The sequence below is a fragment of the Cheilinus undulatus genome, linkage group 5, assembly GCF_018320785.1.
Source record: "Cheilinus undulatus linkage group 5, ASM1832078v1, whole genome shotgun sequence".
Taxonomy (NCBI): Eukaryota; Metazoa; Chordata; class Actinopteri; order Labriformes; family Labridae; genus Cheilinus; species Cheilinus undulatus.
This window is the reverse complement of record NC_054869.1, coordinates 26,417,095-26,444,694: the sequence shown is the minus strand read 5'-3', so window position 1 is coordinate 26,444,694 and position 27,600 is coordinate 26,417,095. Positions and strand designations below refer to the sequence as shown.

The 27,600-nt window shown below is 38.8% G+C and overlaps 1 protein-coding gene across 25 annotated transcripts in view; it reads right to left on the bottom strand.

The window, feature by feature from the left end:
- The window catches only part of camk2b1 (calcium/calmodulin-dependent protein kinase (CaM kinase) II beta 1), a 128,488-nt gene that overhangs the window by 15,214 nt on the left and 85,674 nt on the right, over positions 1 to 27,600 (bottom strand). For 4 of the 25 annotated variants that reach the window (XM_041787538.1, XM_041787551.1, XM_041787539.1 and 1 more), the window contains 5 exons: positions 21,470 to 21,504; positions 17,799 to 17,831; positions 12,812 to 12,880; positions 7,336 to 7,380; positions 3,366 to 3,414 (listed from right to left, as the gene is read on the bottom strand). In XM_041787538.1, coding sequence (XP_041643472.1) covers positions 3,366 to 3,414; positions 7,336 to 7,380; positions 12,812 to 12,880; positions 17,799 to 17,831; positions 21,470 to 21,504 — 231 coding nt within the window. Of the gene's footprint in view, positions 1 to 3,365; positions 3,415 to 7,335; positions 7,381 to 12,811; positions 12,881 to 17,798; positions 17,832 to 21,469; positions 21,508 to 27,600 lie in introns of all 25 variants that reach the window. The other 21 variants (XM_041787543.1, XM_041787562.1, XM_041787544.1 and 18 more) reach the window with 10 other exon arrangements.

Here is a 27,600-nt window from a genome sequence, read left to right as displayed (position 1 = left end):
ATAATGAGTTAACCCTGAACCAGTGCCGATATTACTTGATCTTATTAGTGCTGGGGAATTTTTCTTACAGACCTACATGACGGCTTTGCAGTAGTTGCTAGGGAATCTGTGACACAGCAGCACAGCCTCTATAGGGAGGAGGAGGTGCACATTCTGTTCTGTGCGCCTGCCACCGAAATGATACATTCATGACCCGATTTAGACTCATTGTACTCAGCCTGCTAGGAAGGAGAACAGAGGTGTTTGACTGTGCTTGCATAGATAAGCAGAGCCACAACCCATACATTCACAGTCATTCACAGTCATTTATCACACAAACACAGAATCAGTCACACAAAAAAGGCTCAACACAAAAGGATTTTGTGAATTTTTTAGATAATATCAGAGATATGTGATTGTCATCTCACATTTTTAGCCACACAGTCACAGCACAAGAACACAACTCCACAAGTTGACACCCCATACAGACATGCTGGTATTTCAGAGGGCGAGTCTCTGTATTCAGATTTCAGCCAAATGGCCACACTTTTGAGTAAGCCAAACCACAACAGCATTACAAGGCCTCTTTTAACCCACTTCTCACTTAAGAGGAATGCACACAGACTTACACACCAAAATACACACTCACATACAGTATACAGGACACTAAAAAAACCCCCAACAGGACAGTGCAATACAGCCAAGCACCATAAGGGGTCAGTAAGAGGTCAGGAATCAGCATGTGAATGCAGAATGATCACGTCTAAATTTTAATTTAACATTCAGTATTATATAAAAAGTCAACCTAAACCTGTTATTTAAATAATTGTCCACCTGGCAAGTTTAAGAGGCCAAAGCTGAGAGAATGAGAGTTATACATTTAAAGTCTTCTTTTTAAGAATAACTCTAGCACATAAATCGCCGTCTTTCTTATCTGGTACATACACTGTAACTGAATCATTCCTGTAAACTAGTAGAGGATCAAGCTGACGGATAAACATATCCCAGAGACAACAAAAGCTCAGCTGCAGCTGCACAATACCAACAAAAAAGCACTAGCACCCAGGGGTTTCTTGCAAAGCAGAGCACCTGCAGTAAATGGACTTTTTGTATGCCTGTAGATAGTCAGAAAAATTATACTGTGATTTCTAAGCTTTTAAAGCAACCATGCACAACTTTTTGAATATAAACCCATTCCAGTCAGGATGCTGTCAATAACAAATGAAGCAATTTAAGCACAAATACTAAAGGGTTACAGCACTTTTAACAATGAAACACGGCAAAATTGAAAACCAAAAATGCAATTTCTAAAAAAAAAAAAAAAACTCTCTCCTGATTGAACAGGAAGTCTTCCTGCACTTGACTGAAGCTTTTGATGTTTCTGAAAGTACTACTCTGGCTGATCTGATGGCCATGACAGGTATAGAGTGGGTGTAGTAGTAAGTCCTGAAAACTGGAAGTTAGTTATCATTTTAGCACATCTGCTTCTACTATTTCTGTCCAACAAGTTTTTCCAGTTAGATGTCTATAAATAGGTTTGTGGTAAACATAAGCTTAAGAGATTTTAAACATAAGGTACATTTAAAAATGCCCCGTTAGTAAATTTTGAAGTTTTTTTGTGTCTTTCAATAAGTGACTGTTAAAGATGTGGCTAACCAGGACCATTACAGTTTGTCATGACATTTAACATTACCAGGGGTTGACATGAACTTTTTTTTGCTCACTAGCCACTTTGGCTATTAGGTTTTCAAAGTTATGATCCACTCTGAATTTTCACCAGCCAAAATTTTGTTGTTGGGAAAATAATGTTTACATGATAAAGGTTGACTATTGAATGTTAAAATTTTGTTTAACAAGATTTAAAATCGTTTAACAAGCCTTTTCCTCCATCGAACCTGGAAAAATCACAACTGACCAATAAATATGGGATGAGAGCCATTATGTTTGTGGGCTTGCTTAGCTACTTGGTAGTTATTGTGGGAAAAATTCCCCCCTTTATGTGACTGGCGCTTACAGGCAAGCACAGGTAGATTGAAACACAGGTTATGATGAATAATTCCACCTTCCAAAGTGGGGAGTTGGAGTCGCTGAGGTACCTGCCACAGCTGAAATCCACCTGCATTTGGTTGGTTGGCAGGTGTTAATGTCACCCCCTAAATATCACCACTCATCCACTAGTCCGCCTTTTACCCATAGGGATTTTACTTTGACTCAAATTTGCATTTTGTCAGCCAAACTAAGAATAAAGTTGTTTATCGAAAAGGTTAGAGCACCAAAAAGGAGTTGGAAGCTCAGTGGGGTGACTTTGAAGTCAGGTGACCAGTCAAGCTCCTCTGTTGCCTAACACTAGCTTTTTACTTTCACTGACATGCTTCAAATATTATGACAGTAGTAGGGATGCACAATATTGGATTTTTGTCAATATTTACAAAATAATATTGTTGATAGCAATACCGATATTTAAATGCAGTTCAGACCCAAAACTTAATTAATTAAACCAGATAATTTAAAGCTTGAGGATAAACAAATTAACAAATTTCAGTCCTCCCTTGAAATGTAAGGAATGATGATAAATAAAGAAAAAGACTGTAGGTCTGTTGGGCCAGCCTAAAACTCCACAATATTATTTGTTTGTATGGGCAATATCTACGGCTGATATAGGCCCCATTTCTGTTTCTCACTGGCAAATTCATCTTGCAAAGCTCCCATCTGAACAGATTAGGCCCTGTAATAAAGTGACAGGACCAATTAGCGACAAGGGGCAGTACTTTCAGGTGCGGTGGAGTCCTGACGTAAGCAAGCAGCGACAAGAAGCCGGTGCAGTTATGGCAGAAGAGATGAGTGTGGAGGACATTTCTTTGTTGTGTTTTTTTTCTTTTTTGGTGGGGGTGGGTTAATGATGATCAATTTTTTGTTATCATAAATATGTTAATAAAAATTATATATATATAAATTATTATATCTAATATCTGCCGATACTAATATCAAACCAATAATGTCATGCATCCCTAGACAGTAGAATTAATTTTTAAAGATTATCCTGATGAACATAACAGGTAAGAGTCAAAAACTATTTTCCTTTTTGCCATAGAACTTATTTTCAGCAGAAATCCTAAACCGATTTAAAAGTCAAAAGATCCTGCATGACACTAACTTCCAGATTGACCTGAAAAAATATACAATTACTGCAGCACTCGATTAGTCAGATTGTTCCCTGACTGCTGTAGCAGAGAGAGAAAGAGAGAAAGTCAAGAGATATGATCCCTAATGCTTAAAGTTCTACTGAGTAGTCCACGCTTTCATGTGCAGCCAACAGTTGTTCTTTTCTTTTTTTTTTGTTTTTTTTGCTTTATTGTTGGTCATGTTTGGCTTCACAGCGGTCTTACCTTTCACATCCTCGTCCTCCACAGTGGTGTTGCTGCTGTCCGATGATTCCTGGAGATCAGAAATAAAGAGTCAGTGTGCATTCAAAAGCAACAGTACACCTGCTGAAAACACATGATTGCACACACAAAACAAGAGTTGTAAAGACACTTGTGCAGAGACAGAGCTGTAGACTGTATGCAACAATTAGACAACATGATGCCACGGTCTGTGCTTTGATTAGGGCATCTCTGTTTTTTGGGGCAACAAGTGGCCACATGTGGAGAAATCAACTTCCTAATCATACAAAATAAAGAAAACCCCACTTCATCGAGCATAACTAAAAATACAATAAACTAGAAACTATATTTATACACTGTTTGGGACATACTAACTAAGCTAATTAAATGCATGACAGGAGGGGACATCTTGTAGAACTCCTTGTGCAACCTGTGGATATGCCTCCTGATGACCAACTGCGGGTTTCGGGCACCACTTTTTAACTGTTAGGCTAAATCAACTTCTCATATACAGTTTATGGTCCTTTGTTGCCACTTACAAGTCCTCTAAAATCTCAGAAAACCAAACATAATGTTGGTTTAATTCACAAACTGATACCAAACAAGGGCAAAACCACATCACAGTTCAATGCTGTTAAAGTGTTAATAAAACCCTACCCATACCATCTAAATATGCAGCTGGTTAACATATTTCTGTATTTTACTCTTTTCTCAACCTTAGGCTTTTTTTTCTCTCTCTGTCGATGCTTGGAAGCTTCCTCTGCTTTATAACTGTATGTATGTGTGTGTTTGTGCATCACACCATGCAGACAGTGACGTCTTTCCACCACAGGGTGCTCTTGTCTCTTGGATCTGAGAGAAACTCAATGTGATGTGCTCTGACCATCTATTTCAACAACAGTAGCGGGCAGAATAGATTCTGAAAGGGCAATCAATTGTCATCCTAAACAGGGCTTGAAGCTGTCCGTCTACCTTTCACTCTGCTCGCCTTTTTTCCCCTCTCTTTTTTGAAACGCTCACCAGAGAAGGATGCATCTTCTGAGTTCCAATTAGCAGATTAAATGGGCCTAAATTCCCCTGCATACAGAGGGGAGTGTGGAAACTCGGTGACCTCATTAGAAGAAGACACGTGTGAGGGCATCATCACGAGCACAAAGCACTAAAGTGATTCCATAGCCTTGTAAAGAGCAGCTGGTGACCAGAGGAGAGGAAGAACAAGCGAAGAGGAAAAGTGAGGAAGAAAAGAGCAAACGTCAGATATGAGAAATATCACTAAGGTGTGATCACACCAACTGTGTTTTATTTAGTCTGACTCATAGAGAAGTGTCCTTTGTGATATTGTCCTCTTATTCAATTTTGTTTCATCCTCACAATCCATCAAGCTATAGGTTCCATATTTCCTATGTATGTGATAAACAAAATAACACACTTTGCTGTTATTAACGCTTTGACCCTTGGTTCACAAAGCCCTCAGAAAGAATTTCTCTTCTTAAACTTGTACAGTTTCATGTTTTGGGTCATTTCTTGCACTTTGATGAAATTGTGTGTTTATAAAGCACAATACTCATAATTTTAAAGTGCCCTTGTAGCCTAAACAAAGCAATTAAGTGTTCCAGAAGTGAGCTGCTTTAAACCTGCCAGATATAAATAAAAACTGCAGAGAAGCAGAGGTCAAACACCTCTTTCTGAAATCTGGTACACTGCTGTGATTCCAAACCTTGTTGAATATCATGTCTAACCTTTAAATTATTCATTGCAATTCAGCAAAACAGCTTACAGGGGGACATGAAAAGCTCGGTCAGAAGAGGAAGGGATTTTCACTGCAAAGTCATGCAGGTTCATGCACAACCTCCGAACTCATACACACAAACATTCCCCCTGTGTAAAGAAACAATGTTTAATGACGAGTGATCACATTTATCTAGAACTGAAGACAGCTTGCTTTGCCGGTAGGCCAACTGTATTACACTCAAGAATAATTATAAGTGAGTTACATGAGGCGAAGGATGTTGATAATGGCATTCTGTGTTGAAATGATAAAAAAGTGGTTTTACATCAGAACTTGTTCCAGCTTTAAAAATGGTGAAAGAAGCGGGTTAACTCACAATTTCCACATAGGACTACTGCGCCGCACACCGAAGCACAGCAGGTTTGCTCTGACCGAAGGCGAGCAACCTCACCCACTGGAAGCGTGTCTACGTAGAGCGTGCTCCTGGCCTGTCCACAATCCCCTCAAGAACCAGATACTGACAAATTTTTTGCATACAACTGTCTAATAATTATTTTATGATGGCACTGTGATATATTTGCTTTAATTTTCTTAAACAGATTAGACAGCCACTCATCTAGAACTCTTGTATTGGTTAGAAACCTTCCACCATACATTGGTGAAATGATTACTAAAGTAATCTAAAAATATTACTATACCTGTGTGTATTTTCATTTAGTATTAACATTACTTCAAACATTTCCAACATTTTTTAAAGCCAGATATTCATTTTCATCAGGGGTAACAGGCTAAAGTAGCAGGTAGGGATACACAGATACATTAGTTTAACATTGGCATCAGCCTATATCACCCCCTTAAGACAAACATCAACTATTGGCAAATAATTTGGGCATGAACCAATGTAAGTGGCAGATGAATATCTGTTGTATTGTATAAATTTTAGCCTGGCACTGAGCACATGCAACAGCAAATTAGGATAAGAGACTTCTGAGGGCAGAAGATGTGACCTGTCGGACAAACTGTGATCAGCTGAAAAGAAAATACTGACATTGTGGGAGTGCTGCACCACAAAAAACAATGACGAAACATCAGCATTGGCCATTGGATAATAGATATTTTAAACATTAGAATCAGCATTGGCCAGGATTTTCACAACCGGTGCATCTCTAGTAGCAGGGAATCACTCCCATGACTCCCTGCTAACTTCAGTGTTATTTTTTGTTATTGTTTTGTATTACAGCCTCCTGGCAGCAGCATCTAGATACTATGCATTAAAAGAGATCTTCTTTGGCTAAATTATGGCTCTTTCACAGCAACAACCTACATCCTATGAGTTTTTTTTTTTTTTGCCTTGTAAGATTATAAGTGAAGATTAAGAGCAAGATGAGGAGAAATATCAAGAGCATAGTGATGCCTGGCTACGTAATATTGTAAAAGAAACAGTGAGTCAGACTGATTCAGATATTTTGATTGAAGCATAATTCAAGTCATCACCTGCTTGACTTAAGTGTTCATACTGCTTTCATATCCTAAATTCTTGCACTATATTATGTTGTTTGTTTACAGCAATCAGGGATGCACTGATGCATCTTTTCAACTTCAGCATTGATGATATTGACGCTGTTGACAAACATCTGCATTTCTGTAAATAATATGGCATGAACATGTGTCAGTAGTAGATTTTTAGCTGTTCTGCCCCATAAAAGTAATGCTAGTATCAAGTACATCTAACTGCTGATTTACAGAAAAGATTTTTTACTGAGCAGAAAAGTGGCCAGTTGGACCAATTCTCATCTACTTAGGTGGTCGAACTCGAGAAAATGTTCACATTTTGAGACTTATTGAAAAAAAAAAAAAAAAAAATCTGTGCAATGCACAACGTGCATTTCTAAAGGCTATATATATCTTTAAATTTATATTATGAAGGAAGATCATGTGCTTAGGTCCACTAAGTAGCATAAAGAGCAATATAAGCAATAAGAGGTTCTCAAGAGGGGGCTGGCTGATGAGGTAAGAGCATGCTCTATTATCTTGTTTCATTGGTTACATTAAGTTATTTATTTGAGTTTAATCTGCAGTAACCAACACGCACACATGCACACCATTCATTAGTAAACCAATGCTGCAGTGCTCTCACACAGATGCAAGATGGAAAGAAGGATCAGAGGAAAGGAGAAGATGAGGCAGAGGAGGAGAGTGACAAAGAGGAAAAAGGAGAGGCCAGGACCAGGGGATACTGTATACCTTCGTCCCGTCGACTGGATTATGGATGACGGTTGTTTGAGGTTCCTGGAAGAAGAGGATGAGAAGTAGAGATGGAGGAATGTGAATTAAAGACAGTAAAGAGAGAAAGGAGAAGAGGAAGGAAAGAAAGAGAGAAGATTTTTATACAAAAGCTGATCAAAGAGAGAGTGAAATATGTAAAAGGAGGAAAAGGGCCATGTGAATGTTAGATGAAGAGAAAGTGCTTTTTAAGGTTGACAAAGGAGGGAGGGAAGAGTCCTCCAAAGTCAAGTGGGTGGGTGGATGAGCTGAAAACCATAATTTGCAGTCGGTTCTGTTTCACGCACATAAACATACACACACACACACACACACACACACACACACACACACCAAAAGCAGGAAAAATAACTGAATCCCAGGGTGAAGTGTTTTCATGTGTACTCACAGTCCCCAACAACTTCTGTTTCCCTCATGCACATATGCAAAAACAGTTCATATAAAGCCCAAGGAAAAAGACAAAGATTTCGTCCAACATTTTTTAACCTGGATTGTTGCCAAACATGGATTTCTTATGCACCATCCTCTGGTGTATTAATTGATCTTAATTGCCATTAGATTCTTACAGATGGAAGTGTGGTGTGCAGCTTGTTAATAGATACAATTAAGTAAAAACTAGAAAGCACTATATGTGCCTAAACATACATTAAACTAAGGCCTAAAATCTCACAAGGCTCCTGCACACCCAGTAAAAATGGTCCCAACCAGATAAAAACAGGTCATTCTGTTCCCTCACACTCCTCTCAGCAGAATAGGCGAGCACTGCTGGGCAGAAGCTGGCATTATTTCAGGAGCACACTCTCCGTCACTCTACAGGATTAGCCACAGTACAACTTTTTGCCTTCTTTTCAATTCTGTTACCAAACTCAATCATACCCTTCAGATGCAACAATGCTACAACTTCCAAATTCAGAACCAAATTTGACTGAAAGCAGCTGCTTTCCTTTTTGCATGCCTACAACTTCTGGTATCAACAGAATTTTGTTCCTCTTCTGCTATGACAATGTTTCTTTTTAAGCATGATTGAGGTTTCTTTTCAGACTTCAGCACCCGACTGTTGTAGCTTATTATAAAGCAAGCAATGATTGGTACTGATTTCAAATGGAGACATTACTTGCTAAAAAACACCATTTGATGTTCAGTATTTTCTGAAATCATCATTCTCCCCCCAGGAAGTGACACCTCGGTGATGGCCAATCATCAGCTTTTTTTCCCTGGTCGGTGATGATGGCGATGTTGTCATAGCAACCATCACCCAGGGCAACATGCACTGGTGGTAACTTGGGTGATGATGATGATAATGATGAGCGAGAACAAAGTACCTGAGGTCTGAGGATCAGAAAGAGGGGGCGGGTGCTAGAGGAGTCGCAGAATCAAGTGGGGGATGATTTGTCAGTCACACCTTCACTCTCAAAGGGAAGATCTGATCACAACAAAGTTAAATGATTTCAGGGGAACTTATGTGATATGGATAAATATGGAATGAGATTTGTGTCAAAAAGATTCAAACAAAACTTTTTTCAGTATCAAACAAAAATTAGCATTTGAGAATAAAAAAATGTGATCCAAGCAAAAAAAAGTTCACATTGAGAGTAAAATTTGAAAATTGCAAACAAATAATTAGTCTTTACATTTTAAATATCTCTCTTTTTGTTTGCAGTTCTATTTTTTATCTCTTGCTGATGAGACTTTTGCTCTTGCTTCTCTGTTTTGCGTTTGCACTCTGCGATCCTTTGTTTGCATTCCTCAAGTTTTTGCTTGCGTTTTGACACAAATGTCACATGTGGGCAGGCTTTTCTGAGGCGCAGCCCTATAGGCCAGCAAGTTTTTGAGTGATGGCTCAGTCACTCCAGATGCTCTGGAAGTTGTTGTTGAGCTGACGTCTGTGAAATTTAAGGAAACCAGCAAACTATCGTTTTTGTATCAGTTTGACTGAATCATTGATGCTTTATTAAATCTAACTATTGATTAAACAGGTTTATTTGTCAGTGCAGTAGTAGATGTTGTATTGTTTCGTACACATACGTGTTTTATTGATTTTTCCAGCCACTTCAAGTGTCTACTTTGGTTTGTACGTAAATTATGCTGATGTCACTAGCTTGTCCATTAGCTCAGTGGTAATAAAGATAACTGTCACTCGGGAGACCGGGGTTCGCGTCCCCGTTGTTTTATAATTATTGATGTCTGTATGGTACCTTTTTTAAAAATGATTTTCTGGAATAAAAAGCGCTATGAACCCCTCTCTGTGTCCTCACTGGGCTCCGTTATCATTGGACTGCTATTTTACAGCCTAAACAACAATATTTAGTGTAATATTAGGCTGTTAGGTAATATATATTCTGTGATGACGTGTGAAGTATCCGTGCGCTCAGGCCTGGATACGTTGGACAGCAGTGTGAGTGCAGGCCAAGGGGGGGGACAGGGGAGGTGGGTCAAATGGCTTTAACACAGTACGAGCACAGATTTCCTAGTGTGAGTGCCATAGATGATGAGTGCGGTCTAATCTGTAGCTCATGTGCCCAGTACACACACCCGGTTATCTGCTCGGTAAAGGGGCTCAGACTGTTAGCTAAAGTACAAACTCTTAGGAATTCACTAGTTATTTAACAGTTTTTTATTCCAGAAAATCATTCTGAAAAAAACATACAGACATCAATATTTATAAAACAAGAGAGACGCAAACCCCGGTCTCCCAAGTGACAGACATCTATATTATCGCCAAGCTAATGGACAAGCTAATAACATCAGCATAATTTACACACAAACCGAAGACGACAACTGGAAGTGGCTGGAAAAATCGATAAAACACGTTTTTTTTGTTCTCAAATGCTAATTTTTGTTTGATACTGAAAAAGTTTTTTAAAAATCTTTTTGACACAAATCTCATTCCATAGATAAAAAGCCTAGGCTTATTCGTCAATTTAAGGCTCATATCACCTGATTTAACTGGTCTTAGATAAGAAAGTGAAATGTAAGAGAGCATCTTGTCCTGGAAACTCTGGCTTTACAATAATGGGCTAAGTCCCTAAAAACAATACTGTCATAAAGATGACCTCTGTGATACTACTCTCTTTGTCCTTTATGAAACAAACAAACAGACAAAAAAAAAAAAGAAGAGCTGGAAGGCTGACATCACATGGCACGGGATTGGGTTTTTGTATTAATACTGTGAGTATACAGTATGTCTGAGACTAAACTTTTTTTTTCCCTTACTGTAATACAGAGGTAAAGTCCCTGTAAAGTGAAATTTACAGGTCATTAAAAGCATCATCACAGAGAGATTTTTGCCAGAAAATGGTAAATTAACCCAAACGTCTGTCTCACAGCTGCTCTGAATGCTCGGTATGTTTTAATTCATATTTCACTTGTCTTTACTCCTGGATGATTATAAGCAGCAGGCTGTGACTGTCCCTCTACAAGCAGCAACAATTCAATCCTCATGTGTGTTAAACGTTGAGATGCCAAAGTTTAGTAAAATATCCAATGAGGGACACGTTATGTTCCTGCCAAGTCCATCACAATAAAAGCTTCCAAAGCTAATCACCGTTGAAGACTTATTTTGAAGAGCAACAACAAGAAATAGAGTGTTTTTGCAGCAAATTAACAGCAAAGATGTCTCATAAACGGGAGAGAGACATAACTTCGCATAAATCAGAAATGAGATATAAGGAATACCTGAAGAGTTAAATACATGAGGATGAGAAAATAAAACTGTACTGTCAGTGGGAGTACTCCTAGTTAGAGGAAAGTTGAATAAAAAAAAATCATAATTTATTTATAAGACTTATTTAAGAACAAGAATCTGTACATTGCTTGTGTAAAAAAATGTGTGTTTACTTTGCCATCTCTGTTGCACTTGATTGGCTGTCTATCCGGCAAGCCGACAGAGTGCTGTTCTCCCCTTACCTCTGTTTTCCACTATGTTTTTTTCGATTGAGGAGTCTTTTCAGTAAAAACGGAACTCCATGAAATGTAGGCACTATACAGTAAAGAAATGTTTCATTTTTGTGGATTAATTTCATATATAAAAAGACAGAAATATGCTTCCCAAAATGCCTTGCGTGTGGCGCTTGTCCACTGGAAGCTAAATTTGAGAAAATAATGGAGTCAGTTTTTTAATGAAGACTCCTTAATAAAAAAAAACAACAACAGAGGTAAGCAGAGCACAAAGCTCTGTCAGCTCATCGATTGGACTGATTCAGTGGGGTCGCACCACAACACTGCTGCCTCTCAGCAAGCAGGTCCCTGCGCTGAATCCTGATCAGTTGGGGCCTTTCTGAATGTCTGCATGCATGAGTTCTGGCCGGGTACTCAGGCTACTTCCCACAGACCAAAGACATGCTTGTTAGGTATACTTGTGACTCTAGATTGCCAGTGGGTGTGAATGTGAGCATGGCTGCTTGTTGTGTCTACATGTTGTCTCTAAGAAAGATTTTGTTTTCTTAAATAAGAATTCAAAAAATATGCCAACAGAACATTTTAAATGTTTTTGTTCATTGAGAACTTGAAGGGCAAAGATGATGTTAAGCAGTTGTTAAAGGCTCTTTGGCCAGTAATTCACCCTAAATGAAAGGCAGTGATCACTTATCACTGAAAATAAAGCAAACAACAGAATACATGAGATAGTGGCTTATCTTTGCATCAGTATATTTATAAATTAAGTTTAGATTTCTCGGTATTTGTTCTTAGAGACCAAACATGCTCCCTGACAGGATGATTCAACCTCATAAATGTAACACAGAGACTGATTTACAGCAGCAGTCATATGGGCTGAAACCAAACAGCTGTCTGACTGATAAACAAAGAGAAAAAACTCTGATGAGTTTTGTAAAAGATGAGGAGTGGGCTGAAAACCTGCATGCTCACACGTGAAAAAAACTCATTTTTGGGGTTTAGCTTTCCAAAACCAGGTGTATTGACACAAAAATATAAAACTGCATATGCATCTGTTGAAAAAGGACTAACAATATGTTAGCTTATTTATTTCAAGAGCGGGAAGAGGAGAAATGATCAAAGTGTGGATAAGCTAGAGTGCTTTTTGGCTAGAAGGACAATCAGCAGACCTTTGGACATAGAGGGGAACCACCTCTGTGTAGAGAGTAGGGGGTAAATTGCACTGACAGCCCCAGCAGGCATTGGCTGTCTGTTCTGTGTTGGCAAACTCACACTGGCAGAAAAAATGACACGGCTGCACAAGATCAACCCAAGTACAAGTCACATAGCATCCCCACCTTCTACAGGGAGATGATTCCTGACACCACCTGCTGATTTGAGACCTTTCAGACCGCCATGGCAAAAATTAACAACAGCTGACATGATGGACAGATACAAAGAAACAGACAAAGGGGAAGTGGGGGGTAAGGGGAAGGTAGGCAGGGGTCTTAAGGGAAAGACTCACACAGATACACAGGTGAAGGGGAGGTTAGGAGGTAAATACCAGAGCAGGTGAAGGGATGTTTCCTTTGGGGCTGGTGACTATGCTGTTTTTGGTGCTGTTTGTCTGGGGCTGTGCAGGAGAGGAGAGGAAAGGGAGGAGACACAACAAGAGTGTTAACAACAGCAAGAGGTGGGACTGTGACTGTGTGTGCATGCATGTAGATATTTGTGATTGGACGGAAGTTTGTGTTCATAGTGCTCCTGTTCCAGTGAGAACTAAATAAAAAAGTTTCAGTTTGGTGTTTGTTGACATTGCTTTGGTTAACTTTCAGATGTTTCGGCAAAGATCGAGAGACTTTGACGCATCAGTCTTTGAAAATTTGGAAAAGATAAAAAAAAAAAAAAAAAAAAAAAAAAAAGAGTTTTGACAATGACATGGCTTAAAATTGCTGTCTAGGTTACAGCTTTCCTTATTGCTGCAACCCCCCCATCCATTTAAAGCCCAAAAATGTATGGTGTTAGATTAGTTTAAGGATTAAAGACTGCATTTTCAGTTTAAAAAATGTCTATAATGGAAAATGTCAAATTACACCAAGCAAAGTGCTGATTTATTTAAGGTCCAAACAAGCAAAGTTAGAAAAACATGAAATGTATCTGTTATATAGGCTTCCCACATGTATAGTGAAGTGTAATTGCTTAGGAGTGAAAGAGTTTAAGAGTTACCAATGAGAAACATTCATTAAAAGACATCTGTATTCCTGCCAGGAGCTATAAGAGGTCACATGACACTGACACTACATTATTATGTTACCACTTATCTCTTAAGTTCATTCAGATTTTACATCACTTAACTTCCTCTGTGTCATTTGGCTGTGATGAATAGCCTTTGTAAACCCTGATCAAACGCTACTTTGATGCCTGCACAAGGGAGAGCAGTACGTGCTTTCTAGTTCAGTTCAGCCTGATTGATATCTGTACTAAACCTATGATGTATAATGTGTAATGTAATGTGTTGATTCTGATGAATAGGGTTAAGTGCATTTTGAAGGGAATCACCAAAGTCAGTTATTCAAAGAACTCAGCTATTATTAGACATTTACACTTATATCTTTACAATGGAGCCTGTTCTGCTTGTTTTTTGGATGACTTAAAGAAAGAGAACAAGATTAATTACATGATTTGGTCATTTCTATCACAGTCTGTTGGTGCTGGTATTAAATGGTGCAAAATATCTGCCTCTTGGCAATGAATGTTATTTTTAACTTACTTTATCAGCTTATTTTATTTCATAAAAATCGCAGGTATCAATCATTATGTCCTGTAATGAAATTTATACTTAAAGTCATGATGTTCTGCAAGCAGATGCAGAATAATATTCAACTATTGTTGAAGGTGACATATATTATACCCTTTTAAGACAAGTCTATATTGTTCTCAGAGGTCCCCAAAACATGCCTGGGAAGTTTGTTGTTGAAAACACGTGGCGGGGAGGGCCACCGCGCCTGGGGGCGGTCACTTACATCCTATGTAATATCATGTGGGTAAAATCTGAGAACGGCTTGTTTTAGCACACATTTTCTAAAAGGTGGAGAAAGAAAGAGGGGAAGGGAAAGGATTTTTCTGGTATTTGAGGGGATTGTGGACAGGTCAGGAGCACATGTTTTTGTTAGAAAAACCTGAGAAAGTGATTTTTGCATAATATGTCCCCTTTAAATGTAAAGATTTAGAGTATAAATAAGGTATGTCAATGTTGCTGGCCTTATTGGTGTGCAGTTTGAAATTGCTTTAAGAAATTAAAGAAAAAGGGAACTAATCAACCTTTTGAATTATTGGTCTGATGTGCAAAAAGGCTTAAGTAAATCTGAAATAACGTTATAACTTTTGTTCTACAGAGTGGACTGTGATGATTTTGAAGACCAAAACAGAAACACTTTTTCAACAAAGCTGAAGTTTATTTAAAGCTTCAAAGACAAACAACATAGCTGCATCCTGCAAGGAAGGTTTAGTAAAGAATCCAATATTAAATCACAGCTTTGGTCACTTTAGCTAAACTTTTCTTGACCTCAACTGTTCATCAACTAAAGGCAGGCCTGCCCATAGAATTAGCTGGGCCTCTAAAAAACCCAGTGAACGGGCCCTCCAGAGTTGTGATCTACTGATTATGTTAATGTTTATGTGTCCCATCAGTAGCACTGGTGCTAGCATTTGTTCTAGCTAACTCTTACCTCAGTTTTGAGCTGAAAGTGTATCAAGCTATTATTGGGCTCTATAATCAAAGTTACTTATTTCTACCACTTTTAAACCCATTTTCATCACTGTTTCCACCAATTTCTCCACAATTTTCCACCTTCAATCTATTTTTTTTACTATTTTAACTGCTTTTCACCATTTTCCACCCATTTTGCCCATTTCTAGGTTTTTTTTACTTGTTGCTGTTTGCTTTTTTTTTTTAAAATGTTGCTTCTTTTGACATTTTTGCTACTCTTTCACCACTTTTCACATTTTTTTCTGCCATTTTTTTCCTCTCATAATTCATTTTTGTCACTTTCAATTTTAACCAATTTTTGCCCCTGTTCTTCCTTTCTATTGTTGTTTTGTCTGAATTTTTGTGATTATGTTTCTTTTGTTTCATATATTTGCCTGGCTGCAAAGCAAATTTCCCTCAGGGGATGATTAAGTTTGATGAGGGGAAGAAGAAGTTTTCTGAACCACTTTTAAACTAATCTTTTTGACAGTTGAGCCTCTTTTTTCCAACAATTTATGCCATCTTTGACCCTTTTTTCCTTTTTTGTTATAACCTAATTATTTTTCCCCTTAAAGTTATTTCAGTTCCTTCTACTCTGGCATCCTGACTTTAGTGCATATAACATCTTTGCTATGAAGTCTTACGTTACTTTCCAAATGGTTTAGCTCAGTGTGCCCATTCACATTAACATTACAAACAAAAAGGTCATTCTATTTCAAGAAAAGGCTTTACATTTTGAAAAAGGCTGTTTTTTACTACACCATAAAAAATAAGATTCATTTTGTTGCTTAGATATGAGTGGCTATTGTTCAGGTTAAATACAAAGTATGGTTATCACAGATTAACTTTACAGTGGAGCAGGATTTTCCTCATCTCCATGGGCCCCCATCTGGCTGGGCCCCAGAAGCTCTCCCCTTTATCCCCCCTTATGGGCAGCCTTGACTACAGGCTGTTAAGTTCTTAATAAAGGTGACAAATATAAAGTTATCTGCGAGTATCACCTATGAGAAGCAGGTTATTACTGTTTAAAGTTCTGGTGGAATCCGTCAAAATAGTGAACTCCTAATAAAAAGGACAAAAGTGTGCGTGTATGTGAATGGGTGGGTGTAGGAATGAGTGAACACAATTTGACTTCGGTAAGCCACTGGGCCTACTCAGGAAAGGAGAACAGAGTAGAGGAAATAGGGGAGAGAAAAGGAGTGGAGAGGAGAGCTCATACATCTGCAAGGAGTACAAACACACAGCATAATGCATACAGAAAATAGCCATGGAAATAAAAGCTGGTGTAAGCTGACAGTAAGCTGGCATGTAGACATTTTGCACACAAACATAGAGTGAACTCACACACCCGTGCCCAAACAAACTGACTCACACACACACTAAACCAACCAAAGCCGCCATCAGCCATCACTCTGCTGCCTCTGTGGAGCAACAAGAAATGTTTTTATTTGTCAAAGTAACGAGTAACGGGTTAAGATGTTAGACCCAAACCTTGTTTGCATCAACAACATAGGGTCTGACCATAAGATTCATGAGGCCTGTGGGGAGGAAATCCTTCATGGCATGATGGTGCAGTGCTGACCAGAAGAAGGTCATATATGTTCACAGCTGATCCAATTCAATACATTTCCTTCCAGCAAAGATGTAGAGAGTGGGTAAAAAGTCTCCAGAGAGGGTTTCCAATGTGGGAAAAGAAAGTGGTGCACAGAAAATGGAAGGAGAGAAACATACAGAAGAGGGATGATGAAAGTGTGGAGAAAATGGGTAAAAGAAGGTGTCTCATTGCAGGTAAAGGGGGAAAATACTGTGAATTAAATTAGGGATGTTCTGATACCATTTTTTCCTTCCCGATACAATACTGATACCACGGTGATGGGTGTCGGCGAATACTGAGTACTGATCCAATACCCGCATGAACTTTCTGAACTGACTGTGCAGACTAGAAAATTATTTTAGACCTATATTTGACTCAGAACATGGCTAAACAAATCAAGTCATAATGTACAGCATTGTGACCTGAATGTTGTTTTTCTGCTGATTATTGAGTTTTACTCCTAAATATTAAAATAATAATATAGGGGGCTGCATCACAGGCTTTCTCTCTCTTTCTCTCTCTCTCTCATGCTCTACTCAGGCAGCATGACGTGATTATGGGACGGCCTGCAACTGGCTGACAGACCCAAACAAATATGGCAGTTAGCATTCGGGCTAGCGGTAATAAATGATCGTAATTCGGATAAAGAGACGTTCAATACCAGGTTTACTGGTGTGGATTTAATCATTTAAGTGTCCAAAAGTCACACAAGTTCCAGGCTTTCTGAAAATGCTGCCACAAGGGATTCAAACGCATCAATAGTGTCAATGGGATGACACAATGGCTAGCTTCAGGAGGAAAAACAAGTAAGAGGCAGCGATGTATGGCCGGTCTGGAAGGAATTTTAACGATCACATTCAGAGAAAAACTGTAACGCAGCCTGTAATCTTTTCTGCTGCAGTGTGTCCTCTGGTTCTTCTATGCTGAGAAATGTAAAATGGCTATTTGTTTTCTCTTACCATGTTCACTGCCCGATTTCTGATATTTCTAAAAGGTCCTGGTCCAACCTTTTATTGTAAAGAAACACCTGCAGAACAACTATGCACTGTTAATTAAAAATGTTTCATGAATGGCTCCCCATATCTTGACTTAAATGAAGACTAGACTCCTCCAGTCTACCATAGACAAGGTAAGGAAAAGTGAAAAAACAGACCCAGGAAAAAAGAGAGGGAAAAAAGTAACACACAAATGCATAAATAGCATGCTCACCATGTACTGGACAGTAGAGCTGGACTTGCGTTTCTGTCCTCAGGCGATTGATGGATGGATGGATTTATGGACAGATGGATGAATGACAGAAGAAAAAAAAATAAAGTAACCAATCGCAAAAGTGGATGTGATGATACAAAGCACAAGAGAGAACCCGTCACACAGATGCCAATGCAGCTTTTATTCCTTGCCCTGCTTGGGCTAATGCAAGGGTCGCCTTCCCTCATAGAAAAAAAAGAGTTTCAGGTGTTGTTGGCAAAAGCAAAAAGAGCTCAAAAAGTGTGTGGCAGAGGAAGCCTTCAAAGGGAGAACATAAAAAATAATATGACATAGATCAAAGAGGGGGTATACAATTGACAACTGACCCACTTTCTTCTTTCAGCACACCAAAAAATAGGGGAAAAAAAGAAGCAAGATTGGAGGCATTGATGAATGGCAAGACAAAAAAATGCAAAACTTAAAATTTTTCAAACAGCTCACACCAATCTTAAAATTCACACTCAACTGGCTCAGCATCTGTAAAGTTTTACATGTGGCATTCCTGTAAAACAACAATATGTAAAAGGAATCTGATTTGGCTGGTTAATACAACTTTTACTTCTTACAAAATGTAAGTTCAGTTTTCATCAAGATGACTAAAACAAGACTAAAACGAAATTAAATTTTTGTCAGACATTCAGAATCCATGATATTTCTACACTGTGGGTAAATCTGTCACAACGCAACATACGTGTAGTTTTTCTACCTCTCAGCTGTAGAAAGCAGGGACCCCAAGTTTGACAGGGTGCATAGAACCCACTAACATGATTTGGAACCAGATTTAGGAAAGAGAAAAGAGAATTCTAGTCTCAGTCTTAGTCGTTAGATTAAATGCCTTTTAGTTTTTGTCACATTTAAGTCATTTCTACCCAGTCGACCACAACTAAAAAAAAATAAAGTCTAGTTTTAGTCCATAAAAATCCTCACATATTAGTCTTAACTTTTGGTCCCAGCATTTACTCTCTTGCTTGAATCAGGTACCAATCAAGGTAGTGTGTTCTATGCACCCTGGGGGGTGAGAAGCAGAATAGTTAGCTAATATAATCGTGATTGATCCTAGAATGTCTGTACTTAAATGCAATTAATTGCACCCTTTTATCACTTCTTAAAATTCATGATGATTAATCATGATTAACTCGATTAATCTTGACAGCCAAAAAGTAAATACTTGAATGTGAGGACATTTAATTGACTAAAACGAGACTAAACCCATGAAGGGTAGAAATGACTATAATGCACAGTAACTAAAACCACAATGCATTTAATCTAAAGACTAAAACTAAAGATAAAACAGCTTCCAAAATCAACACTGATCAGCCAACAAGTGCCATGTTTTACCTAAAGAACATGTGTCTCATAGTTGTCTAATAATCATTGTTTAAAGATTCTGCATAATACTGAAGAAATTGTAGGCAAGGATGGGATCTGGAAATCAGATGTTCTGGGTTTTTTTTGTTACCAACACAGACACATGTTTAAAGCTCCAAAAAAAATTTGTTTACTTACAGGTTTTAATCATGAAACTGCTTTATTTAGTGTCCAGTGTCATTTCTATATTTATTATCTCTATTTATTATTTGTGTGTTTTAGAAAGGAAAACACCTCAATTGATAATTTGGATCATGGTTAAAAACGTTGAAAGACTAGACCACTGCAGCATTTTAGCTTTAAATAACAGAGGCAACTGCAAACAAAGTAGTGACAGCTCATCTATAGAACTCTACACACTTTGTGCCTGCAGAAAAGCACAAGAAAACAGAATTTAACTGATAAACTGTTTCATACAGTTTAAAATAAATCTGTTGTGGAGTGCATAAAAACCTCTGGGTAATCTGTCTTAGTTTAATTATACTTTATCGAGTTTACAGTATTACATGGTGTACTTTTTACAGCTCAAAAAGGAAAGCTCAAGATTTGAGTAGAGTCAGGATAATCTCAACTGATGATTAAGTTAGAAAAAACTTTGAAGAGCTAGCATACCCTCTTAAATGAATTGTTTTAAAGCCGATTATTAGTTTAATCCATACTCAATAATGACTTATGTAAATGCAACATGTAGAACTTTGACAAACCAAAGAACAGCTACGTTCCATTTTATCAATACTGCAAGTCTGCAGGAAATGTTGAATGGACTGGCTTTAGTGGGCAGAAGACAGCAGCATGGTGAATGTAGAGTGTAGTTAGTGCCAAGAGACTGCACGCCTGCACTGAGCAGGTGCTCCAGCTGAAAAGCATCAGGTGCCAGAAGAACCAGAAGGAGAAGGAAGAAGGAAAAGAGGAGGAGCCAGAAGCCAGCAGAGATCTGAGTCGCTGTGAGGAATAAAAGGACAAGTAGAGGGAAGCAACAGAGGAGAAAAGGGAGCTAAGGGAGGGGAGGAGGAAATCAGGGACAGCAGAAAACGAAGAAGACGCCTTTAGAAATGGTTTGGGGCAAGTGTGTGGGGAGCCTGTTGCTAGGCAATGAGTGCGCCGCAGTGGAAGTAAACGTCTATTTCTGTCGTCTGAGTTTCCAGGGTCCAGACTGGCAGCTATTCCTGGAGCTGGAGTCACATTCCCTGCTGAACCGATTGAGCAAGGAGAGAAAGGAGGGGAGCTACGCACGCACACGCTCACTTTTACACACACAATGCTGCACATGTACATAAACTAACCACACATGTGGACACCCACGCTTACACGCACTCAATGTGCTGGCACGCTCACACCCCCCGTTCATGCTTTCATTCTCATTTTTTGTTAAGAAACAAATATGACGTATTCACACGCACACAGTCACACTTAAATACACGAACACAATCGTACGTCCACGTGAATGTCTGACATAACATGCAACGCCGGGGAGCATTCGTTTGCCTGTACGCCTTGTTCCCAGCTTTATTGCACTTGATGCACGCTGCACACAGGCGCATTCATGGATGTTATGCGTGGGATGTGTTACTGCAGGGTGTGTGCGTGCGAGCATGGGGAGGGGTGAGAGATCTTCATTAAAGAGGATGAGCAGGAATGTGAGGTTAAAGACCAGATGGGGTGAGCAGAAAGAGGAAGCACTGAAAAAGGAGGAGGAGGAATAGAGGGTGGAGAAAGTGATGAAAAAATGAATGGTGAAGACTGACAGATGGTTGCACATAATAATGGAGATGGAAAGGTGGCAATAAGCTGATCAATGCCAAATCAAAATAAAGACAGCTTTCAAAAAGATTTGCTTATGGTCTGGAAGACGACACACAGGGTGAAACATGGACATGCTCACGAGGCACAAACAGACACATATTCAGACAAAAATCCAGATGGAGCTGCAGTTTTTTTCCTCTTAAAGCTGCAAATAAATTTCAAACAGTGGGTTAAACAAAAGAGCAAAATCTCAGCAACAAAAGGATAAATGAGTGAAAGCAAAACCCTAATCCCACATGCAACCCATGACTGCACATCAAATGACATTATGACAAACATAATGTGAGACAAAATAAGTGAGAAACAAAAACACACAACACCAAAGAAAAGAGAGCAAGAGCTGAAGAAAAGAAGCAAAGAGTGCAGCAGAGGAATGCAGAGAGAAAGCATGGGAGGCTGTTTCAATCTTTTGAAAATTCACAGGTTGAGAAGAGAGGAGGCAGAGTTGTGATGACTCTTACCTTGACATCTGCCTTTTTGTTGAGCAAGGTCTTCGCTGCTGCAATGACAAACACAGGGGAATATATTAGTAAGAGAAAGTAAAAATGAAGTTTGTTTGAGCTATTCAAAAGTCCTGCTACATCTTTGACCTACATTTTAGAGATAAAACCCAGTTGACTTTGTATACTAAAGCTCTGTAGTGACCTTTGTGGTGAAATTATCTTTAAAAAAAGCAACGTCTCTGTGAAGTACAGTAGCCTTAGGCAGGAAGAGCAAGGGCGTTTTAGCTCCTTGACAATAAAACACAAACTGTATCCTACAAATGCAGCACTGTGACCACTCCAGCTATAGACAACCTTGCTACCTCCAGATTTGACTTTATGTTAGGTACAGTACAGTGTTGATAAAAGTTTTCACCCCCTTGAATGTTTTACCCTTTAATTGATTTTAAAAATCCAGCATGGCCAACACAATTTGGCTTTTTTGACTAAAAAGTCCAGCCACAAACTCTCTATTGGACTGGTCTAGGCTTTGACTCGGCCACTCCAGAACATTCACCTTTTTGTCTTTAAACCATTTGTGTGTAGCTTTTGCTGCATGCCTCAGGTCATTGTTTTCCCTGGTAAGTACAATTTCTCCCATGACGTAGTAGCAGACTGAATGAGACTGTCCATCATGCTGCCTTCACCATGCTTTACAGCGGGGACTGTGTGTGTGGTGATGTGCAGTGTTTGGTATCCACCAAACATAGCGTCTTGTCTGATGGCCACAAAGCACCGTTTTGGCCTCATCAGACCAAAAAACATTCTACCACTTGACCATGGAGTCTATCACATGCCTTTTGGCAAACTCTAGTCAAGGTTGCATTTGAGTTTTCTTCAACAGTAGCTTTCTCTTTGCCACTCTCCCGTAAAGCTTTGACTGGTAATGAACCTGGACAACTTGTTGTATGCAGAGTCTCTCCGATCTCAGGCGCTGAAGCTTCTAACTCCTTCATAGTAGTCATGTTTTGGTGGCCTCTCTCATATTCTCCTTCTTGCACAATCACTCAGTTTGTGAGGGCGGCCTGATCTAGGCAGATTAACACGTGCCATATTCCTTCCATTTCTTGATAATGGATTTAACTGAACTCCAGGGGATGTTCAGAGCCTTGGATTTTTTTTGTCCATCCCCTGACTTATTCTTTTAAATAATCTTTTCATTGAGTTGCCTCAAGGTGATCTTTTGACTTCATGGTGTAATGGTAGCCATGAATACTGACTAACCAGTGACTGGTCCTTACAGACACAGACGTCTTTGTATCAAAATCACTTGAGACACATTCACTGCACTCAGGTGTTTCTCATTTCACTAATTGTGAGACTACTAGCAACAACTGGCTGGACCTCTGTTGAATTAGGTCAATTGTTTTTAAGAGAGTGATTATCTATGCAGTCCATTATTTTACATTATGTATTTTTTTTTCAATTTACATTACTTTGTAGAAATCTGTTGAGTTTTTTTTGTATTTTTTGTGTTGAAAAAGCCAAATTATATTGACCATGACTGATTTATAAAATCAATTAAAGGGTAAAACATTCAAGGGGGTGAATACTTTCATATGCACTGTGTGTGTCTAACTATTAAGGTGTTTTTATTTCAATAATATTTACCACCTTGATCCTTTTATTCTCCTAAAAAGCAGCATTTGCGTAAAACTAAGATCGTTTTAATGTATATAAATAGGCTGACACTGGTAATAATGCCCCTTTAAGCTGCCTCAATTTATGGCCTCCTACAACAACCTGTTAAAAACCTCCAAAACAAGATCAATGCAGTTGGTGTGAATTACGATAGAAAATATGGGCACTGGTGTGTATCGTCTTTCTCGTAATTTTCCTTCAAGTTATTCTGTGCAGCCAAGACACCTTCTAAAAATAACCCTCTCTCTGCAATGAATAAAGAATCTTGTGTGTATTAAGGTCATTATGCAATCACAAGATCTGTGGAGTAATTGAAAATCACTACACGATCCAGAAAGGAGCATTCAAGAGAAGTAGGCGGTTTTATAGATTAAACAAGGTACAGCCCGGTTCCAGAGCCAATACTTTATTTTTTAATACTTAATACTATGTTTTTTTGCCTCTCCACTATTTCTTTCAAAAGTCCCAACATGGCCTGGAGGAAGTGAAAACAAAGATGGCTGCTGTTCTAACTCAACAATGGGCCCTGCCTTAAAGAACTCTAGGGGGGGTCTTTAAGAGGATTAGTGTTCAGTCTTCTCTCTAATGAAGGATAATGAGGGAGGGAGGTTTGAAGAGGAAGAGTGATACGGCAGACACGATACTCTGTGAGACATAAAACCCATAATCCTTTACAACAGTGGAAGAAGTGTGCAGACAACGGAAGATGATCTGTGGGGTATTCTTCATGAATGCAGCACTAAGACAAGGATAGCAAGGTGGTCCTACTACATTGGATTGATACCCATTCACCTGCGAGGGACCAAAGATATGAGTCAGACACCCCATGATGTAGCTGGGTGTGTCTATGCAGATGTAGACAGAGGAGTATATGCTAGTTAAGCACTTGATCTTCAAGGATTGTTAAGAGACGGACATGTGAGTTGATCTGCCCTCCTTCGCCTATCACTTGTTCTTACTGGGGATTGTTTCCAATCAAACCAGCACTCAACGGTAACAGTAACCCCCAATTTCCACATAGGACGACTGCGCCACACACTGAAGCCCCGCGGGTTTGCTTCAACCGAAGGCGAGCGACCTTATCAGCTGGAAGTGAGTCTAGAGCGCTGCGCTGTGGCACACAGCCCTGATCAGCTGTCAGAGATCACGGGAGAATTGCGAGTTCAATCAGGACTAGTATGTCATCAGTTGACTATTTTACCTTTTGAGGTTAATTTATCATCCTTTCCGGTATAAGTCCATAATGTTATTGTTACCACCATTGGGTGAGTATATCAGGAAGTTAAAAGGTTAATTAGCTTGAAAGATCTGGGGTTTTATGTTAAATTGTTTGGCTAAATGTCCTTAAAAGTTAACTTTTCCTCTTCAAATTACACCGTTGTAGCTCTGTGACCCAATGACCTCCCAGTGACCCTTTGCTCTCACAGCAGGATGAGACGTAATGTTGATTTAGTGATGATTTTGTGACCGGGAGTCCATGCACTGTGTTGTATTTTGAAAGAACCAGATATTCTACGCTTGTGACTTCCTTTTTTTTGCTTTCTGATCGATAGGTATTGACATGGTTTGGCAACGGCCAGCGCTGAAAATAGACCTGCAGCGTATCTCGAATGAAGCGGAGCGCAGTGGCACACCAGGCATGCGCCACTGCCGGTCTGGAGCGCCGGCTGTGGAAATGCTCTGATAGACTAGAGAGGGAGTGATGTGCTCCGGCGGATTGCAGCAAGGTTGCTTTATGTGCAAATTGGAGGTCCGACTAACGCTATATGCCCTTTTTTTTTTTTTAATGCACAAGTATGACCTAGTGAGGAAGAAAAGTGGTTAAAAAGTGGAGCCAAACCCTGCCATCTGTGTTGTTAGCACATTCTGAGCCATGAAGCAGCCATTTGGAAACACAAATGATCAATAGTGCATACCCTGGGAGTTTTTAAAATTTTTATTTAACTGGGTTTCAAAATAAGATCAAATAGCATTTTTTTTTGTTTTATAAATAGTCTTGATTGATGTCTTGATATTAAATTGATATGTGTACTGTAGCTATTACGAGATTTATCTGTCAAACTATGAATGGGCAAGGTAAAAGCTTTATATTGTAAGCATAAGCAATATGTCTTTCTTAGCACAACAGTAATCTGCTCTGCAGTTAGCCAACTAAGTGATCTGATTGACCTTTACTGAATAATATACTCAGACTAAACAGACTCACTCCATTTTTATCAATAAAAGCATAAATTTCAGTAGAAACAAATACTAGAGATAACCTCAAATAAAGCTCCTATTTCATAATATAATCAAACAGCCATTTCATCCTGTGTTCACTGGAACATTTCAATTGACATTAAAAGAAAGTGCAAGAAAATGAATCATTCTCAACCTTTCAATATTCACACAATTCACACAACCTGGCTCTGCTCCATCTGGATGTTTCTGAATCTGAGATTTCTATGCTCAATCTGCAGCTGATCAACTGTAGAGTACTTTAACATAATATTCAATAGCTGACTGTCAATGTTGCTAATATTAACAATTTTAAACTCTGCACCTTTAGGGCCTTAAACTACATTTAAATATCGTTATCAATATTGGCATTGGCTAATATTCATTTGTAAAATCAAACATCGTGCATCCTACAAAGAAAGGGCACGGTATGCATTTGTGTGTTACTGCATGGCACTGCTCTTTATGCAGCACTAAGCAATGTTCTTCTTTAAAGACGAACTTTAAAACCTGTACTGTTCGCAGTTAAGTGGCCCATGGCAATGTGAGTTTAAAAACCCTTTAATTTCTCTCTCTGTGGGTAAATCCGTGTTCAAAAATTGTCTTAAATTAATAACCAAATGTGCTGGGTGCTGCAGCATTAACATCAGGCACAATTAAAAACATCAAAAATGTTCATAAGCATTTAAACTTATGTCAAAGCCTTTTAATATGATGTGTAAATGAAGTATATCAATACTTGTTGGTTATTTAAGCACTAAGGTGGTCTGTAACTGTTTAAAGGCTTCCTGCTAGGTGAACTTGCAGCTGGACAGAACTCGGTACTGCAGTTGTTTCTCTGTCCTGATGAGACTCAGTTTAGCAGGAGTTTTTTTAAGGTGTGAAGCATTTTATAAAAGGATCAAAGATGCCTGTAGAGGTGCGTTGCACAATATGCTTGCATGCTGTGCACACCAGCAGGTGCTTGGTCTAAATGAGAAAATGACGGGAAGGTTTAGTGGTATTGAAAAAAATGTATACCACCCAATCCTAGTCACCAGCATCTATTGCAAGGGTATTACAGCTTTAATTCAGTACAATGGAAGCAGACTGAAAGGTGGTCTATTTTAATAAGCACTCAATGGTTTGATTTTATAGTTGTGCTTAAAAGTTTAATTTAAAAAAAATCAAAAAAGTACAAATGGAATTTTCTTATTTAGGTCACACTGCAAGAAATATCATTCCAATAACAATAAACTGTACATTTGCCTAAAAAAGCCCTGTAATCCATTACTCATTGTGCTATTTCAACAAAATGATACTGTTTTTGAACATAACAGATAAATAATTCCTCTACTTATTGATTCAGTAATCATGCTAGTTGAGCCCTGAGCAGGCAAAGCAGGAGCACAGGACACATATCTTTTTGTGTTAAGCCTGTTATTTCACCGATTTAAGTACCTAAACACAACAATAAATAATTTACAGGAAATATATTCTGGAAATGCAGGTCCCTAAAACCTGACAGTTAAAGTCCCAGGCTCCTCCTTTATTTCACTCCCTAGACGCCATCCTCACTGGGACTTTTTGAAGGGCTGAGTGCAAGTCCAATCAGATGCAATCACATCAGCAGCCAGCCACATTACATAAAACACTATTTCTGGCCGTCTAGGATTTTATTCTTTCTTTTTTCTTCTTCACTCTCTCTATTTTTCTGCTTTCTGAACATGAGACACAGTTTCTCTCTGACTTTTTTATTTTCAGTTTCAAACACGCCTCCAGCTAATAACATCTAATTCACAACAGCAGCCTCAATTCTACGCAGACTTCTATTGAGCGAGGGTTTCTGAGGGGATACAGAAAGCCAATCATAATAAAGCAGGATCAAAGTTCTGGAGTGCAAACCATCAAAGTAAGACAGCTTAAACTGGTAAAATAAGTCAGTAATCAAGGGGAGAAAAAGGCGCTAAAAATGAAACCTTTGTCAAGCTTTTTTAATATTTCTGCTTCTTTTCTTTAACTTCTAATCATATGTCAGGTTTGCATATAAAGCAGTCAGAAAAGGAGCAAGTGATAGTGGCATGAATGTTCATGGTTTGTTGTGCTGTTCCTCCCCTTTCCAAAGGCTGGATGTTACTGAGGAGAAAAAAATGGGGTCAGAATAATGTCAAGTTCATTCTGTCGTATTCTCTAATGGCTTGGCAGAAAAGGAGAGAACATGAAATGGGAGCAGAGATAAGGAGGAAGAAGAGGAAGAATGGCAGCGATAAGGC